At 42.6% G+C, this 19016-nt stretch overlaps 1 protein-coding gene across 4 annotated transcripts in view; it reads right to left on the minus strand.

The window, feature by feature from the left end:
* Positions 1-19016, minus strand: part of ELMO1 (engulfment and cell motility 1) — a 3030107-nt gene that overhangs the window by 1799480 nt on the left and 1211611 nt on the right. For all 4 annotated transcript variants that reach the window (XM_044065043.1, XM_044065038.1, XM_044065039.1 and 1 more), the window contains one exon: positions 12627-12677. In XM_044065043.1, the coding sequence (XP_043920978.1) occupies positions 12627-12677 (51 nt within the window). The remainder of the gene's footprint in view (positions 1-12626; positions 12678-19016) is intronic.

Below are 19016 nucleotides of genomic sequence, written 5' to 3' on the forward strand. Positions count from 1 at the left end.
TCAGGCATGACCAAGGGGCAATTTCAGGTGTACTCTCCAGTCCAGCTGGTGAATCTGGGTATTCTGAGGCAATGTTACAACTGCCTCATGTACACAGACAACCCTGTCCTCCTACCACAAAACACTAACATATGCAAGAAATGCAATTATACAGCCAAACTGGAAGCTAAGCTGTCTCCACCCAAGAATGGAACAGACAGTCAAAGAGGAGAAGGTTAACACTTGCACCACACCTCCAGCCACACTCAGACCTACTAAACCAGCACTGGCAAAAAATACACATAAATACACAAAATCATACTCGGACGCTCTAAATAAAAACCTGCAAAAGCATCAGAGACCTCCAAAGCAGACACCCAAATAACCTGCACCTCCCGTCACAAACCAGACAACACATAAAACACAAAATCAGTGTGTCGCACAATCACAGCCCTTAAGGCGAAATAACATACCTAACACACTAGTAATAGGTGACTCTATAGTCAGGCACACTGATGTCCCCATTCACAAGGCTGGACAAGCAGAAGGTTACTGTCAGCTGCATGTTGGGAGCCAGAATCCGCCACATAACACAAGCACTCACGTCACTCCAAAACAAGTACAAATATGACTCTGTCATTGCGCATGTTGGTGCAAATGACCTGAGACAAACCTCCCTGGACTACATGAAAAGAGACATGGAAGAGCTCTCTGATCATGTAGCCCAGGCTGGTATGACCCTGACCCTGAGTAGCATCCTGCCCTCACCAAGAATGATACCTCAGTATAAAGAAAAAATTATCAATTTCAACAATTTGCTAAGCTTCTGGTGTCATTCAAAGGGGACCAAGTGTCTGTCAGCCTGGGACGACATGCTCGACAAGCCGCGTTGCTTTGCAAGAGACAGCTTGCACCTGTCACCCCTAGGCTTTCAAATACTGGCCAAGGCTCTTGCTACCCCCATAGTGCCTTTTTAGGCAAGGCTCAAAAGTCACACCAACCTCCGTAAACAGCACAATTAACAAAAAACTGAGGGCTATGCTACTCAACGCCAGGAGTTTAAATCTCGAAATGCACATGCTCGAAGCACTCCTCAGTATGGAGAATGTCGACATCTATGCAGTAACTGAAACCTGGTTCAAGGCTCCAGAGAGCACCCAGCATTACCAGGCTACAACTCGTACCACACGTTTCGGCCACAGAACACGGACCGAAACATAAAAGGAGGGGGTGTATCCATATTCATCAAGGATACCTACACCTCCAGGTTAGTGGCGCAGCATGATACCTCTGAGATCATCCACGTGCAACTAACATTGGGCAAATCTGCAATGCAAATTGTGGCCTGCTACAGATCACCCTCCATGACCCAGGACCACCACTCCACCTTTCTGGAGACGCTGGAAAACATGAAGGTCCTAACACCCTGATATTGGGTGATTTCAATTACCCTACCATTAACTGGGAAAACTACTTGAGTAGAAACTCCCAGGCCCATCGCTTCCTGGAATTCATCAACTCAAATGCCCTGGATCAGCTAGTAAACTCCCCTACCAGAAGTGAAAACATACTGGACCTGGTCATCACAAACATGGGCAACAGGTGTTCCAAACCGGAGGTGAACCCGTCACTGGTTAGATCAGACCATAAACTAATCACTCTGGATGTCCGCACCCCACCACCACCCCCAACTAAGGAAACCACAGTAAATATTTTTCTAAAGCAAACTTCACCTTACTTAAGACAGAGGCAGTAAGTTTCACAGCCCCCACCCTACAGGATAACGCTGCTCAAGATGCAGAAACCTTTACAAATGCACTCCATGAGCAGCTACAAGGATGCATGGATCCTGCCATCCCTAGCAAAACCAAGACTCACTCCTCTAAGAGAAGGAAACCAGTCTGGTGGACCCCTGCCATAAACAGGCTTTACAATAGAAGGAGGAAACTGGTTCAGAAAAAAAAAACAAATCCCAAGAAGGAAAGACATCTCTGATTAGTATCAGTAAGAAACTAAGGTCCCTCATAAAATCATCCAAGACTAACTTCAAAAGAAAAATAGCCAAGGATTCAAAAGATCACCACAAAGCCTTCTTTAGCTATATTAAGAATCTAAGTGGCAACTCACAGATATGCACTGAACTAGTACAAAATATACTGAATCTACCGAAATTGCCAACATCCTGGCAGATAGATTCAGTGCAAACTTTACCCCCCTCTCACCGCCAAAAGGGCCCACAACAATACCGGAAAAGTGTAGTGTCCCAGAAATCACAGATGCACAGGTGAAAATAGCCCTTTCAAAAGCCAGAAACACAGTGTCAATGGGGCCAGATGGTGTCCCAGGCTGCGTCTTGCACGAACTACTGAACAAACTAACCCCCCACCTAAACATGCTGTTCAATCTTAGCCTCTCCACAGGCTACATGCCCACAGAATGGCACACAGCAATGGTTATTCCACTCCACAAAGGAGGGGTCACAACTGACCCTGGTAACTATCGCCCCATAAGCCTGACTAGCCTGGTTTGCAAGGCTATGGAGCGCAACATCATGAAACTCATTAACAAAGACATTGGGAACCTCCAACACTTGACCTGACCCAGTTCGGCTTTATTAAAGGCAGATCATGCCTACTAAACCTGGTTGACTTCTTTGAGACAGTCACCAAGGCCATAGACGAGGGAAAGGTTGTTCACACAGCCTACCTTGACCTCGCCAAGGCTTTCAACACCATTCCCCACTCGGGTATTACAGAAAACCTCACCAGCCTGAACATAAACCCCTATGTCATGAGATGGGTTGTCAATTGGCTTACAGACAGAACTTACACGGTAAGAAAAGCGGGCTCCAGGTCCTACTCTAAACCAGTCACAAGTGGTGCCTCGCAAGGCTTGTTCCTGGGACCACTACTGTTCGGCATATACTTCTCAGAAGTACAGGCAAACACAGGAGGACTATGGTTAACCACGTTCGCCAATGACTGCAAACTGGGAGCCATAACTGACTCTACAACTGACACGAACAAACTCCAAAAGGGCCTTACTGAGACGGACACCTGGTGTGAAAGTCACGGCCTCAAGCTAAATGCCAAAAAATGCATAGTAATCCCATTTGGGAAAAACAAAACACCCATGAATTACCACATAGGTAGCAGCCCCCTTAACACAGAAGAGGTAATAAGAGATCTGGGGACCCAGGTAGATAGTAATCTCTCCTTTAGCAATCATATTGCCAAAGTAGTTAGGAAATCCTTCTATGTGGCCCATCTAATTACTAAAGGGTTTGCATCTAGGAATAAAGAGGTTATAGTGCCCCTCTACTCGTCACTCATCAGACCCATCATAGAGTACAATGCCCCATTTGGGATGTACCTCAGAAGACACTTCCAACAGCTGGAGAGACCACAAAAGTACCTCACCAAGAGGATTACTAGCCTCAAACATATGTCCTATGCAGCCCGACTGAAAAAACTCTGGCTGTACTCAGTGGCATATCGCTTACTCAGAAGTGATCTCTGCCTGACTTAGAAAGCCATGTCCAACTCAGAATTGATGGACATGCTCCACGTAAAGAAATCCAAGTCACTGCGAGCCACATGCTCTAGTGAGCTAAACCTCACCACAACAATAAATAGAACATGCTGGAGGGATAGATACCTGTCACAGAGACTCCCCATGCTTTGGAACAAAATTCCAAACTACATTAGGCAGAGCCCCTCACTAACACTCTTCAAGAGAAACCTTGACAAGTGGATGGGTAACAGAAACTACACCCCTGGGATCACTTCATTGGCTCTGCTTGACAGAGGACCAGTTAATTAATCAATGGGGCGTGAAAGCCGACACACTCTGGCTAGGCTTATAAATGCCCTCGGGCAGATAGCCTAGCACCTACCTATGAACAAAAAGGATCTTAGGCCTTAAACCTTAAACGCTTTAAAACTTTAAAAGCCTTAAAGCCAAACCCTCTGGCTCAGTAAAGAAGCCAAACAAATCCTCAAGTCCAGAGACACTGCCTGGCTTTGCGATCAAAAAAACAAAGAAACACAAAGCCTAAGTACCAAGAACTGCTCAACTGTGCAAAAAAATGCATTACGCTGAACAAAAAAAAATCCTACGACAACATTACAAACTAAATACCAACACAACCCCCAAAAATTTTGGAAAAATGTAAACCAGCTACTAAAACCCACCCAAAAGGCTACCCCAAACCAACCACCCCTGACACTAAAGTTCCCATTGAAACACAATTCAACTCCCACTTTGTGAACTCAATTCTATCCTTAGTATCACAGGACAGTTCCAACCTCACTATCCCCCCCCAACATAAACAACACTCATACAAGCTTTACCCTCAAAACAGTTTCCACCACTTCAATCAAAAGCATGCTCTCCAAACTAAAAACCTCAACAGCAGCCGACCTACTCCACAGCTATTTCCTGAAACTCACACCAGATACTACTGCTATCCCAATCTCCACTCATAAACAGATCAAGTGTTGAAAGTTATGTGCCCAAACTCTAGAAAATATCCTATGTTACACCCATACATAAAGGCGGGACCTTCACTGAACTTAATAACTACAGACCCTTTGCTTTACTCTTCCCCCCTGGCCATAATCCTAGAATAATGCATCCATACCCAGGTGCTAGAATATCTCCTAGACAGCAACATCTTGTCACCCACTCAATTGCCCATAGTACCACTAAAGCCCTCCTCTGCTTCACAGACTCAGTAATCCATCTCAAACACGAAGGCCTGCAGGTGTCAACTCTTTTTTCGGATATGTCCAAAGCATTTGACACAGTCTCACACCAAATGTCATAGTTAACTAGGGAAACTAGGCAAAAAAATAGCTGAAAGAAAGAGAGCCTGGACAACCTGGAGGTCCATTAAAAGCCCTAGTACACAGCAAGCCTACCAACAGATCAGGAATCTGACCAAAAAAATAGTTATCCAAGACAAGAGAAACTACTTCATTACCCATCAAACCCAACACATGAATAACCCTAAGAAATTCTGGGAGGTTTAAACAAGTTACTACACCCTGGTAAAACCATTACCCCACCCCCATAAGGTTTAACAAAAGACAACATAGCCAAATCATTCAATACATTCTTTACTGAAACCATACAAGCTCTAGCCCAACAATATCTCACTGTCACTACAACATGTGTCCTCACCTCCACCAACTACATGCCCACTTTTAAACTGCAACCCACCCCAACCTCCTACATAAGAAAACTACTATCCCAGCTGAAACCCACAACACTAGGAATAGATTCCCTCCCCAATGAATTTCTAAAACTGGCAGCAGCAGAAATAGCTGTACCAGTTTCTATACTAATCAATAGATCAATTACTGAAACTACAGTGCCCCTGATTTGGAAAACTGCCTATATCATACCTCTTCACAAAGGTGGCACTTCCTATGACATATCCAACTACCGACCCAATCGCTATTCTATCTCCACTGGCTAAAATATTAGAAAAATGCATCCACCATCAACTTTTGTCCCACCTTATAAATCAGGAACTCTTATCTCCAACTCAGCATGGTTTCCATCCAGGTCATAGTACCACCACAGCTCTGTTAGCATTCACAGATACCATAAACCATAACAGGAACAATGGTATACTTACTTCTGCCCTTTTCTTAGACCTATCAAAAGCCTTTGATATGGTTAGCCATGACAAACTAATCTGCCACCTCAAAAACCTAGGATTAGACAACCGATCAATCTCCTGGTTCGAAAACTATCTTAGGGACAGGCAACAAGCAGTATGGCGGAACAATAACTTGTCTCCACTTTTACCAGTCACTCTTGGGGTACCTCAGGGATCAATACTGGGTACCTTGCTATTCTCAATTTTCACAAACAATCTCCACTCAGCAGCAAACAGCACTAGCCTTATCCAATATGCACACGATTCCACTATAATATGCAGTGCCTCAACCCTGCAAGAACTACACAATAAAATCCAGGATAATTTCCACTCAGTTGAAAACTGGCCTACTGACAATGGCCTCATTCTTAACCCCAAAAAGACCAAGATCCTGCTATTTCACCCCTCACAAAATACCAGCCTTACCGCCACTTTCAATATTCACTCTAAAAATGGTACACTTATCACACCCGAATCTCACACAAAACTACTAGGTGTCACCATTGAAAAGTTAAAGTTTGATATCCACATTAATCTAGATATTAAAAACACTCACAGAAAGGTAGATATTCTCTACAAACACAAATCCTACTTGACCCATACTGCTAGGACAATTGCTCGCACTCACTTGCTCTCAACAATTCTTTATGCATCCCCAATCCTAACAAATCTATCCAAAACAGAAACCAGCAAACTGGCAACCTGCTATAATCAAATAGCCAAATTTGCTAATAACTCATCTTTTAGAACCCATCACTGTCATAACCTAAAAACAATTGGACTGGCTTGAACCGCCAAATTTATTAATCTACAATCAACTTATCATTACTTATAAGCTGCTTTCCCACCCAAATAAAACACCAGCTTTAAGCAACCTAATTCAGCAGTATTCCTGTCCTAGGCAACTCCGCTCCACAGATAAGTTACTATTAACAGTTACTAGATCACACAACCATGCAGGGAACTCCCTCTACTCATCTTACATATCCAAAATTTGGAACTCCCTGCCTCCATCCATTACCGTGGAATCTTCTCTATCCAAATTTAAGAAATCTATCAAAAGCCATCTCAGCAATAAATGGTTATATCCCTGCTCCACACCAGACTAACTTCAGTCCTACTCCACTCCTGCTATAACTCTTGCCTTAAACACAACCTCCTGATAGGACTGTTTAGTCTTATTAATACCACATTCAGATGTATGATGTGACTCTAGATAGATATTTAACATACTTTATTGTTTGTATATGTATTGATCATTATATATGTCTTTGTGAAGGAATTAATAATGTGTGCTATCTATATTGTCTGGTTGAATAAACTAGAAACATGTAAAAAAATATATTGTTTGTATGTCTTGCATATATGTGTTCCTTTGGAGCTTTTCTCCCCGGGCCTCCACTGAAAATGGACATGTATCCAGTTGGACTATCCCGGTTACCAAATGTAAAATAAATAAATAAAAATAAATAAATAAATCCTGCTAAACAAACTAAACCAATATCAACTATCAAATTCCACTCTTACCTGGTTCCAAAGTTACTTAACTTGACCGGTACCAAGCTGTGAAATGAGAAAATTCTCTCTCCTCGGCTGCCCATAACTATAGGAGTCCCACAGGGTTCTATCTTAGGACCACTGCTACTCACAGTCTTCACAAATGACCTCCATACCTCCACACAGCTATCATTCAGTATGCAGACGATACTACCTTAATCTGTGCTGCACAAACATTCCCATTCTCTGACGTTGAAAACTACCTTACCAAAGCCCAACTTATCCTCAATCCAAAGAAAACTCAGCTTTTGATTATAATCAGTTCTAACAAAAACACTAATAACAGTCAATTCACTATCTACTCCACAAATGCTACTCCAATCACTCCAGTGGCACAGGCTAAACTATTGGGAATAACCATGGACTCCCACCTAAAACATGAGAGTCATCTCAACTTAACTATTAAAAAAGTACATGCCAAACTGGGATCACTTTACTGTATCAAACCATTTCTTACCAACAACACAAGATCAGCCATTGCTCGCTCCCAACTTCTACCCACCCTACTCTATGCATCTCCCATTCTGACTAATCTCAACAAAACTGAATCAAGCAAAATGAAAGCCTGCTATAACGGAATTGCCTGCTTTGCTGCAAACTGCTCATATAAAACTCATCACTGTACTGCTCTGAGACAGCTCCACTGGCTGGAACTGCCCAACCTCCTAACCTACAATCAGCTCTGCCTCTGTCATTCTAGTACCTCCCCAATAGGCGTCTTGCCCTGAAAAACCTAGCAGAGCATCACTCACCTCTTAGATAATCAAGCAAACTACTACTAGAAGTCACCAACAGCTACAATAGTTTTGGGGACACACTATATAGTAGTTCAGTGGCTAAAAAATGGAACTCTCTCCACACTAGCATACAAAACACATCGTCCAAAGCCTCCTTTAAAAACCTCATTAGGCAACATCTCAAGCAAAGTTGGCAGTGCCATGACTGCTCCCCAGGCTAGTGAAAGGAACACATACTAAACCTAGAGTACTTGATAATAGTTTACACTCTTACTCACAAACACTGGCTAATGTACAATGTATGTACTGTACCTGTGTACTATGTATGTATTCTACCTATGTTCCAAATTTCAGTTGTACACAACAAATCTATTAATTACCTTTATTTTTAAATTAATATTTTCTTGTTTGTTCTCTCCAGTGCAACTGTTGATGTGCTGCATACCTCTGTAAAAACATGTCTATTATAACTTGTGTGTATACTGATCTTGTCTAAATATCTAAATGTACCTGTAATTTTTCTATGTGGATCTTTTCTCCCCGGGCCTCTACTGAAAAAGGGCCTTTTCGGCTCAGACACCCCCGGTTAATAAATGTAAAATAAAAAAATAAATACATGTCCTACATGGACAGATAAACTTCAGCTGTTCTCAGTCTCTTATCGGCTACTCAGAGGTGATCTCTGATCGACTTACAAAGCCATGTCCAACCCAGCCCTACCTGAAATGCTACACCTAAAGAAATCCTAATCCCCCCATGCCACACATTCCAGAGACCACAACCTCATTACCGCAATCAATAGAACACGCTGGAGGGACAAGTTCATCTCCCAAAATCTACCCATACTCTAGAATAAGCTTCCTATTCATGTCAAGCAGAGCACCTCGCTGGCCCTCCAAAAGAAATCTCGACGAGTGGATGGGTAACAAAGTTCACACGGGGAATCACTCCAGTTGCCCTACCAGATACAGGCACTGTGAACTAATATTGGACGGCAGTAGTGAAACTGGATGAGCCACATCACAGCAAGTTGACTAGCGACATTAGAAGAATTTCTATACAGAACTTTAAGTAACCATTTGAAATATTAAGACTCTCAATGCAGAGTCCTGTAATGTGGAGACCAAATAGGCATAAATCTCAACTTGCATACTACAAGTCTGAGAATGCCATTTCTCAGAACAAACTGTTTTTGCCAAGGTATGTTGATCTTAGGGTTGGTATATATAAGTTTGGGATGAGTGGAGGGCTTGCCCTGTGCAAAAAAATAGTTAAAAGAAAAACTATGATTCAAGTATCGCCTGTATTTTCAAAGGGAGTCAGTTGTTCGGGACTTGGCATTGCAAGTCCCTACATTTCAAAAGGAAGTTGAACTTTACCGTAATTATCAGGAAGTAAGCCTCTCAGAGGAAGTGAGACTTTTCCTGGACAGACTGCATGTATGTCACCTCCAGCAAAAAGAGAAAGATGGTTTAATTCCTGTAAGAGGAAGTTGCCAACATTCAGTTGTCTAATTTACAGGAAGGGAAATACGCTGATGGTCTTCCTGTAGTATTTTGGAAACGGGGAGCAACATGATACAGGCTTGGCTGCCACTACTTAGATTTACTGGGAGAGACAAGGGATTACCACCCATGATGACAATTATTTCAGTTATACCCAAAGAAGGAAAAGACTCAAATAGCATACCATCTTATAAAACAACTGCAGTTCTGAAAAGACCAGCACAATTTAGTTTGTTATGGGAATCATTGCTGCTTGAATAGCTGAAGTCTTGCCAAAGTTGAAAAATCTTGGTTAGTGTGGATTTACAGAAGGGAGAAAAAACGTAGACAATATAATCAGCAGCACCACTTTGTTCTTTAAAGACCTCTCTTACAGGGGTAGACAGCTACTTACAATGAACCTAGATGCAGAGGAGGCATTACTAGACTGTCCGTAAGGCTAATCTTGAGAAAACTGCATTCCATAACAAGTTAATAGCACAGCTTCTTATATGATTACATGCACCTCTATATATATGTATGCACATATAGGTGCGATTGTAACTGTTGATTATGCGTTAGGTCGACAACCGCCTAGTCAACCACATACAGTCAAACTAGCAGCTGATCTACAGGTGAGAGAGACCGCACAAATCTATGAGGTAGGAAATTTGCCCTTACACGTTTGTGCGATCCTGGAGTTAGTATATATAATTAGCAAAGGGTGTGAGGCTACAGGAAGGGTTTGCTCCCCTGCAAAAAAAAAAATAATTTTTAAACATACATTTTTCAAGCACAACTGCGGTGGTGCTGCGGTAGCATTGTCACCTCACAGTAATACGTTGTCCTGTTCGATTCTCAGCTAGAGCATCTTCTGTGTGGAGACATGCGTGAATGGGCGTACCTTCGTTGAAGGTTGTGCGTCAGGGCTGGCAACTCAGCACGTAAAAAAATCTACTGCCAATCATTAGCGGACCGGAGTTTCGCTGTGGCGACCCCTAACCGGGAAAAGCTGAAAGACACAACAACATTTTTCAAGCACAAATGCTTTTTCTTGGCAAATGCATACTACTGAGTCGAATACCTTGTTTTCAAACTTTTGTGGATGATATTGTTGTATTCAGCCTTGGGTGTTTTATATTAAATGCAACACACAATCAAAGTGCATGAGCACTGATACATATTACATCAATGCAGGCACTTCAAAAACAAACTTACCCCTTAAAAAAGAAAAAATAAAGAAATCAAAAAATGGAAAAAAATAATCTTTTCCAGTCACTTAACCTTAACCCAAACAATGGCTTCACACCAAATCTGTCTGAACAGCTGTACTATTAGGAAATGAGGTTTTCGTACATTAATGTGCAAGGTTAGTGTAAACATGCATGAGTAAGGTGGATAGTGTGCTTTACCTCACCTTATTCATATATGGTTATCCTAACACTACTCTTGCCCCTAGATCTATCCCTACACATTAATTTATTAAAAAAAAAAAAAACAACTTTTAACTGTAGCACTAAACAAGACAATTCGACACATACACAATCATCAAGCACAATCAACACTGCATCGGCCCCTCAACCTAGGCCTTAAACTAACCCTAACATGAAACACACACACACAGAAAAACTTTCAACACCAAACTGTTAAAAAAACTAGTGTTCGATAAACTCATATATTTTAGAACACACACACAACAAATCCTGTCCCCTAACCTAGCCTTTACTCTAATCCTAAACAGCAAACACTCAAGCGTGTGCACACAAATAAACCTATCCCTTTTACTAGCCCTTACTCAAAATCTAACCAATACACACACACACACACTAAAACTCATCTCCTTGGGTAATTCAACAAATATAAAGTAACTAGTGTTTTCTCTGGTTACAGTACAAGCTCTCTCAAACTTCCTTACAATTCATCCCTAATTGTACATCTAAACTGCTTTAAAAATAAAAATAAAAATAAATAAATACACCATCAAATGTTTATTACATTACTGTTTTAATACTTAAAATATACTTTGAATTATTATTTTTAAACTGATCTTAATTACTATTGTAAATATGTTATTTTTTTCTCTACCACTATAGTATTAGTATCTCATGCATGAATCCACTACAATAACCTGTGCAATTCTAGATATGTTTTTTTTTTTTTTTAAATTGTTGGGGCTTTTCTCCTTGGGCCTCCTCTGAAAATGGGTAAGTGACCCAGGTGGACTTTCCCAGTTACCAAATGTCAATCAATAAATTAAATAAATAAATGTGGTTTAACAAACCTGGTTAACTAAAAGCCAGAGGTCTGACAATGACAGGAATGCAACAAAACCTGTCTTTAATCACTAAAATGCACTAAAATTGTTCATTAGCTATAAAAATTACTGAATCAAGAATTCAACTTATTTGTTGTATATAGAAGTAAGCTCTTAACAGATATATTGCAGCTGTGAGGATTTATGAATATTTTCTAATCTGAATTGTTTTTGGTGATGAAAAATTAATATACTGGACATTTAAAAATGTGTCGCTTCAGGGCAGCACATTATCTTCAAATATTTTAGAAATTATTAGCCTTTAAGTGCAAGGTAAAATGCTATTCATCTGCTTATGAAAGCAGTTCTCAAAAAGTAAACTCAATATGTATAGTTTTCCTTTAAGTGAGCTCTTGATTAATCAACAGGTCTGCTGTAGCAGATATTTGTTGTAAAATACATACCACATTCGCTCAACAGCAGAAAAAGAACTTGACCAGCTAGTCTGCCTTTTTAAGTACATTTAGCATTCTACCTCCTCCAATCCCCTACCTTCCCTTTACACATAATGCACCTGTCCCACCCTCTTTTGAATACCTTTGTGAATCTCCCCATACTCATTCTGGTAGTAAATCCTAAGGGTCTACAACTCTCTTTGTGAAAAAGTACTTTCACAGATGTATTGCTTATAGTGCACCTAATCATGGTACACTATGATAAGGACAAATCACACCAGTTATGTCATGCATTAGTACCGCAAAATTATACTTTTAAACATTTTCCAAAGCAAAAAGAGGAAAATCACTTCAGACGGATAAACATGTTACCTCTTTGTTAACATTATTAAACTTGAACTGGACAAACATGCAAGTTAAGAGAAAAGAAAAAAGCCATAGCAAATCTGCATTTGTAAAACTGTGAAACGAATGTTTGAAATGGCTACTTACAGACAGAATGATGTGACGTAACTGCTTCTGGGCCAAAATGTTTGCCATTTCCTGAATAAAAGATTACAAATATTTAAAAAAAAACTGAACAATAAATTCTAAAAATAACCATGTTGAATAAGGAAAATCTACTTCAAACTGAGTTTTTTGCTCAAAATGAAAACAAGACTGATATTCAAAATCAAAAGTAAAACTGATATCCAAAATTAAAGGTAAATACAAGTAGAGAAAGAAGGTAATGAATATAAACAGTATCAATGCAATTTTATTTATTTTTTCTCATCATTTTCGTGGGATGGTTTATTTCCAAATTCACATGACTGAAAATGCACACAGTGATACGCCACCAAACAGATGGACTTTACATTTCTGCATTTTAGAGCATAGGTTGTGCCTGATAAACACACATGCATTTTAAACAAATTTAGGTTCCATCTTATTGCACAATTTGCAGTGTACAGCTCATCAGTGAAGTCTGATAAAAATTCACAATCAAAAATAGAAATCAAAACATACCATTCTGCAGCTACTCATTTTCAGTAGACTGCAACATAAAGAGATAAGAACGCAGATGTGTTTTATTTTAGCAATGTTTGTTTTTCAGGTATGTAAAAAGTCAAAAAAAAAAAGGCTCAGGAGTTCAACTAACATCCCTTATTTAGGCTGCCACCCCCCCTCCCCTCACCTTCAAAGGAGGAAAAAAGAAGTTATGTCCTTACCATAACGTTCCATGTGGAGTGTTCATCTCGCCTTGGTTATTACACATGGGTGACTGCAAGCTCTGCATCGAGAAGAAGCTCGAGGACATCTAATACCCACAATCCCCCTCTGCCTTTACCTCAGATCTAGTTTGCAAGCAAACCAGGCAACAATCACGCATACATGCCAAGCTATATACATAATTACGTATATACAACATACCAAAGGTATGATAGTAATACCAACACTGCAACAGCAGAAGGAGAATATTCCAGACCAGGCACCAAATCGACGTTCTTCCTAAGGGTGGGAGGGTGGGAGTAGATGAACACTCCACATGGAACGTTATGGTAAGGACATAACTTCTTTATGTGAGAGTGTTCAATCTCGCCTTTGTTCTTACACATGGTGCGTCCTAGCTCCATGATCCTGAGGAACTCAAGGAGAACGTTCTTGAGCACAGTGGAACCAAAGGTTGCCCTATCCCTAGAAACCCTGTCCACTTTGTAATGAGAAATAAATGTATGTGGTTTAGCCCAAGTAGCAGCAAATGATGTCTAAAGGTAGACGAGCTGCATGAGCCAAAGATGTAGAAATTGATCTGGTAGAATGTCCTCTGGGTTTTGCTGATAATGTTTGATCAGAATTTTCATAAACATAAATGATACAATCAGTTAGCCACTTAGAAAGTGTTAGTTTGTAACTGCAAGACCCTTTCTGCTGTCAGCAAAAGCTATAAATAGCTGATCAGATTTCCTGTGATCTTTTGTTCTATCCAAATAAAATCTGAGTTGTCTATGGACGTCCAGTTTGTGCAACATATACTCTAATTTATTAGAGTGGTCTTTAAAGAAGGTGGGTAATTCAATGGACTGGTTAATATTACCAGTAGAACAAACTTTGGGAAGAAAGGATGGATTAGTGCGAGGGATACTCTGTCCGAATGAAAATTAAATAGGGATGTTTGACCGAAAGAGCCTGCAGCTCAGACAATGTAATAGCCACTAGGAATAATGTTTTCCATGACAAAAATTTCAAAGTGCAACTTGAAGCTGGTTCAAAGGGTGGTAGCATCAATTTAGAGAGTAATAAATTTAAATTCCACGGTGATGTCGGGCTTCTGACTGGTGGTCTGATATGAAAGAACCTTTTAAAAGGCTTTACAGAGTCTGTGAGCCATAATAAGAGCACCACATTCTTCTATATGATAGCTAGAAATGGCAGCTAACTGTACTCTCAAGGTGGCAGACTCCTTCCTGAAATAATTCGTTAGAAATTCTAAGACCTTATTCAACGGAGCTGTAACAGGGTCCAACTGAAGTGACTCGCCCAAAAGACAAAACGTTTCCATTTACTAGTATAAGTCTTTATGGTAAAACTTTATGAGAAGCTACCAATATATCCTGAACCGCCAAGTAAGGGGAATTGACCTGGCTAAAAGCGGAGCAGCCAAGCTGCCAGATGGAGAGATTCCAGGGATGGGTGAGGAACTCCTGCAGTGAGTCAGTAGATCTGGCTCTGGGTCCAGCATCCAAGGTCCCCGGTGCTGCAAGAGAAAGGGGAACCAAATTTGACGAGGCCAGAACGAGCAATGAGAATTATAGTCCTCTGAAGGTTGTTTGCTTTCTGCAGAAACTTTGCAATCAGGGAAATGGAGGAAAGGCATAAAGGAGACCCGGGGCCAATCGTGCACCAGCGTCCCTTGGGACTTCCCTGGAGGGGTAATAGGGCAAAGTAGCTCCTGCATTTGGCGTTCATTGGAGACGCAAACAGATCGCAGGTAGGCTGGCCCCATTTGCGAAAAATCTGTTCCGCAACTGACTGTTTGAGGGACCACCGTGAGGCAATAATATTGCCCTGCTCAGCCTGTCGGCTATGACGTTGGATGACCCGGGATGTGCGTTGCGATCAAGCGACGGTGGACTCTGCCCATTGCCAAATTCTCATGGCCTCTCTGCATAGTTGGTAGGACCTGGTTCCCTTGCTTGTTTATGTACCAGACTACGGACATGTTGTCTGTCTGAACTGCAATGGTCCCTGGAGGAAGAAGGGGAGCAAAGTGTTGCAACGCCAAAAACACTGCCCTCAACTCCAGGACATTGATGTGCAGATTGTACTCTAGATTGGTCCATTCGCCTTGGACTGTCTGTCCCTGAAAGATGCCCCCCCACCCTATCAGGGAAGCGTCCGTGGTTATCCGCGCGGACGGTGTGGGTAGCACAAATGGTCTTCCGCCGGATAGGTTGCAAGTCTGTAACCACCACATTAGGTGTGATTTGCATGTTTTCGTTATCAGAATTTCGTGAGTCAGTGGAAGATGTTGGAATGACCATTGTGCAAATAGAAGCCATTGTAGCACTCTCATGTGTAGTCTTCCCAGTGGTATTGCTATGAGAGAAGCTGCCATGAGACCCAAAACTTTCAGAACAATTTTGCTGGGGATTTTCTGGACGACAGCAGAAGGGAAATGTTGAACTGAAGTGCTAATATTCTTTCTGTCGGAAGTTTTAGAATTAACTGACGTATCCAATTCCGCTCCTATAAATAAGATATGCTGTGATGGCTGTAGCAAAGATTTTTGAAATTTACTGAAATGCCAAGGTGTGTACAAAGTTGTAGGGAGTAATCCCTGGCTTGAATCAGTTGACGCCTGGTGGTGGCAGACAGGAGCCAGTCTCCAGATACGGAAACACCTGGAATCCTAGGCGCCTCAGATGAGGCGCTACCACTGCCATGCATTTGGTGAAGACCCTGGGGCTGTGGTCAGACCAAAGGGCAGGGCTCGAAACTGATAGTGACTGGCTCCCAGCCGAAGCGCAAATGATCTCTGGACGCCCTGGCCATCTTGATGTGGTAGTATGCGTCCTTCAGATCTATTGAGCACATCCAGTCGTCCTTCCGTAAGAATGGAAGGATCGATTGAAGCGTGACCATTCGAACTTTTCCTTCTTGACAAAGGTGTTGAGATGACTTAGGTCCAGAATTGGCCTCCAGTCCCCTGTTTTCTTTGGAACTAAAAAGAACCTTGAGTAAGTTCCGAATCCTATTTGGTCCGCTGGGACTGGTTGGATGACTCTTTCTTAGCAGCTTTGAAATTTCTGTAGCTGCTGGTTCTATAGATGGGGTGGTACATCTGGGAGTTTTTCTTTGGAATGGGGGTGGATAGAAATGGGATTTTGTAACCTCTGGTAACAACGCTTTTTACCCAATTGTCTGAAGAAAGGTTTTGCCAGGCCTGAGGGTATAAAGCTGACTGCCTCCAGAGCAGGACAGTCGGGCCTCCTCTCAGGAGTGCTGAAAAGGTTTGCCAGGAGGTTATCCCTGTCACCTTGGTTTTGCGGACCCCTCTGCCGCCAGGCGGCGTCTTCCACCTCTGCCCCCTCTGCCTCTAGAGGGCATCACCCTGTGTGTCTGGAAAGATCTTTGGGGTTTTGAAACCACATTTTCCCACCATGTTGCCCTTTGGTCTGGAAGGGGTGGAAAACGGACTCCGACAGCAGACAGAGTCTTTCCCTCCTGTTCACACCGGGTAAGGGTCTCCTTTACTTTAGGGCCAAAAAGTGTGGCTCCATCAAATGGGGCGTTAGTAAAGGAAGACTTGAAGGCTTCCGAACATAAGCGCATCCAGGATTGCCTACGAAGAGCAATCGCTGAAGCCGATCCTTCGGCTGCATAGGATATCAGCCTCATGGACGAGTTCACAGGGTGTTGAGCTGCTGTAACTTTTTCCGAGACAGCAGCATCTGTTGCACCCTGGAGGGTATCTCCCAACTCTTTGACTAGATCCCTCTGTAAACGAGTAAAATGGGTCAAATAGTTCAGGAGAGAAAGCCGCTGAACTGAAAATGCGCTTCCCATATCTGTCCATGGTCCTAGAATCTTTGTTAGGCGGATGGACAGATGAGGAAGACTCCGACATCTCCTTTTTCGTGGCTGCTGCCACCACCATGGCGTCTACTGGAACTCCTTTGGTAAGGTAAGCTTTGTCCTGTGGTGCCGTGATGTACTTATTTGGCTTCCTAGGGACAGGTTCCACTGTGTCAGGGGTCTCCCACGCGAGCAATCAATTCCATTAACTCATCAAAGGGCGGAGTGACCCAGGAGGAGGAAGGACGGGCACCAAATGCCTTCAGCAAAACTGACTCATCCTCAGAAGGGGAGGGCTTGCCAGTCACCTCTCTGCTTAAGGATCTCCAAGATGTCAGCAAAGAGACATCCTCTGAAGGTGACTTAGGGGACCCTTCTGACTCATCTAAGTCAGTATCAGATGTTAAGGATTCTTGTGGAGAATCCAAGTGTCTCCTCTTACACAGTCTTTTCCTAGGAACTTCTCCGTAGGGAGCATCCGCAGAAGCCTCCGAGGAAAGGGGCACCTCCAGGGGTGGCTGAGACACTGGTGCCAGCGGCGGGCGTGGCCGTGGGTGCAGAGGAGGATAACGGTCCTGGGGAGGAGAAGCTGTACCTGCTGATGTGGTTGTCTGGGTAGACAACACCTTCCTCATGGTCGAAGGCCCGGTCCCGAGTCGAGGTATCTCCGGTTCGAAGAAATGGGCAGAATACCCGAAACAGGAACCAAGGCACCGACCCGAGGACGGAACCGAATCGATCCGTGCGAGGCTCCGAGAGGAGAGTCGGAACGAAACATCAGTCCGACTCGGTCCCGGAACCAAGGACAGACGAGACTCGATCGGATGGAGTCGAGGTAAACGGTACCGACCGAGAAAGGACGGTTCAGCCACCGAGGGCTCCACAATCATCAGGTCACCTTCCTCCGGCTCCCAAGACAGAACAGGTCTCGGAGGAGGAACACATGGGGATATTGGCAGGCCTTCAAGTCTCGACATCAACTGAGAGGAGACGAAATAAGTTTGGACAAGGCCGTAGGCCCCATAAGCTTCTGCACCACACGGTCCACGTCGGTGTCGGAAAGGGGTCTGGAAGAACGAGTCGAAGGGATCGAAGACGGAGCCGACCTCAACAGAGTCGGTGGGGAGCTCCGTCACGGTTCCAAGACTCGAGGCTCGAAACTGCCAATAGCTGAACACCGGCCCCGAAGTCTGTGGAACCGGTGATCTAACTACACTCGAAGAGCTCGGAGCCGTTCACTTTGGCTCTGACGTCTTCGACCAAGACTTGGATGCCTGGTCTGAAGCATCCAAAGCCTCCTGGAAAGAGGGTTTCAGCAATCCTCTATCCATCAGTTTCCTGCGCCTATCTGTCATGACGCTCCCACTAAAAGAGAGACAAATCGAGCAAACCTCTAGTAAGTGGAGAGGGCCAAGACAGAAGTCACAGGAAGTGTGGTTGTCTGTGACCGACATTTTTGGCCACACTGACAACGTTTAAAACCAGATTTCATCTTTTCAGACATATTAACAATGAACACAGTCAAGTCCAGTAAAGAGTCCAATCCAGTAAAAAGTCAAATCCGGTAAAGTCTGTTAGATAAAGCTAAAACAAGACTAACAAGTTTCTAGTCAACTAAGTCGAATCAAGTTTAATCCAGTAATAAAGTGCCAAAAGGCAAGATTACAAAAAATTTTAGTCACAAGTCATGAAGGGTAGGCCCGAAAAACTCTACTCGAAGTTAACAAGTTAACTTGTTCAAAGTATAGAGAATTCCTGCACTCACACACCTACTCTTTAACTAAGTAACTAATTTTAAAGAACTTTTCTGAAAACAGTACAGAA

The sequence above is a fragment of the Protopterus annectens genome, chromosome 3.part0 (assembly GCF_019279795.1).
Source record: "Protopterus annectens isolate FY-2018-M chromosome 3.part0, PAN1.0, whole genome shotgun sequence".
Taxonomy (NCBI): domain Eukaryota; kingdom Metazoa; phylum Chordata; order Ceratodontiformes; family Protopteridae; genus Protopterus; species Protopterus annectens.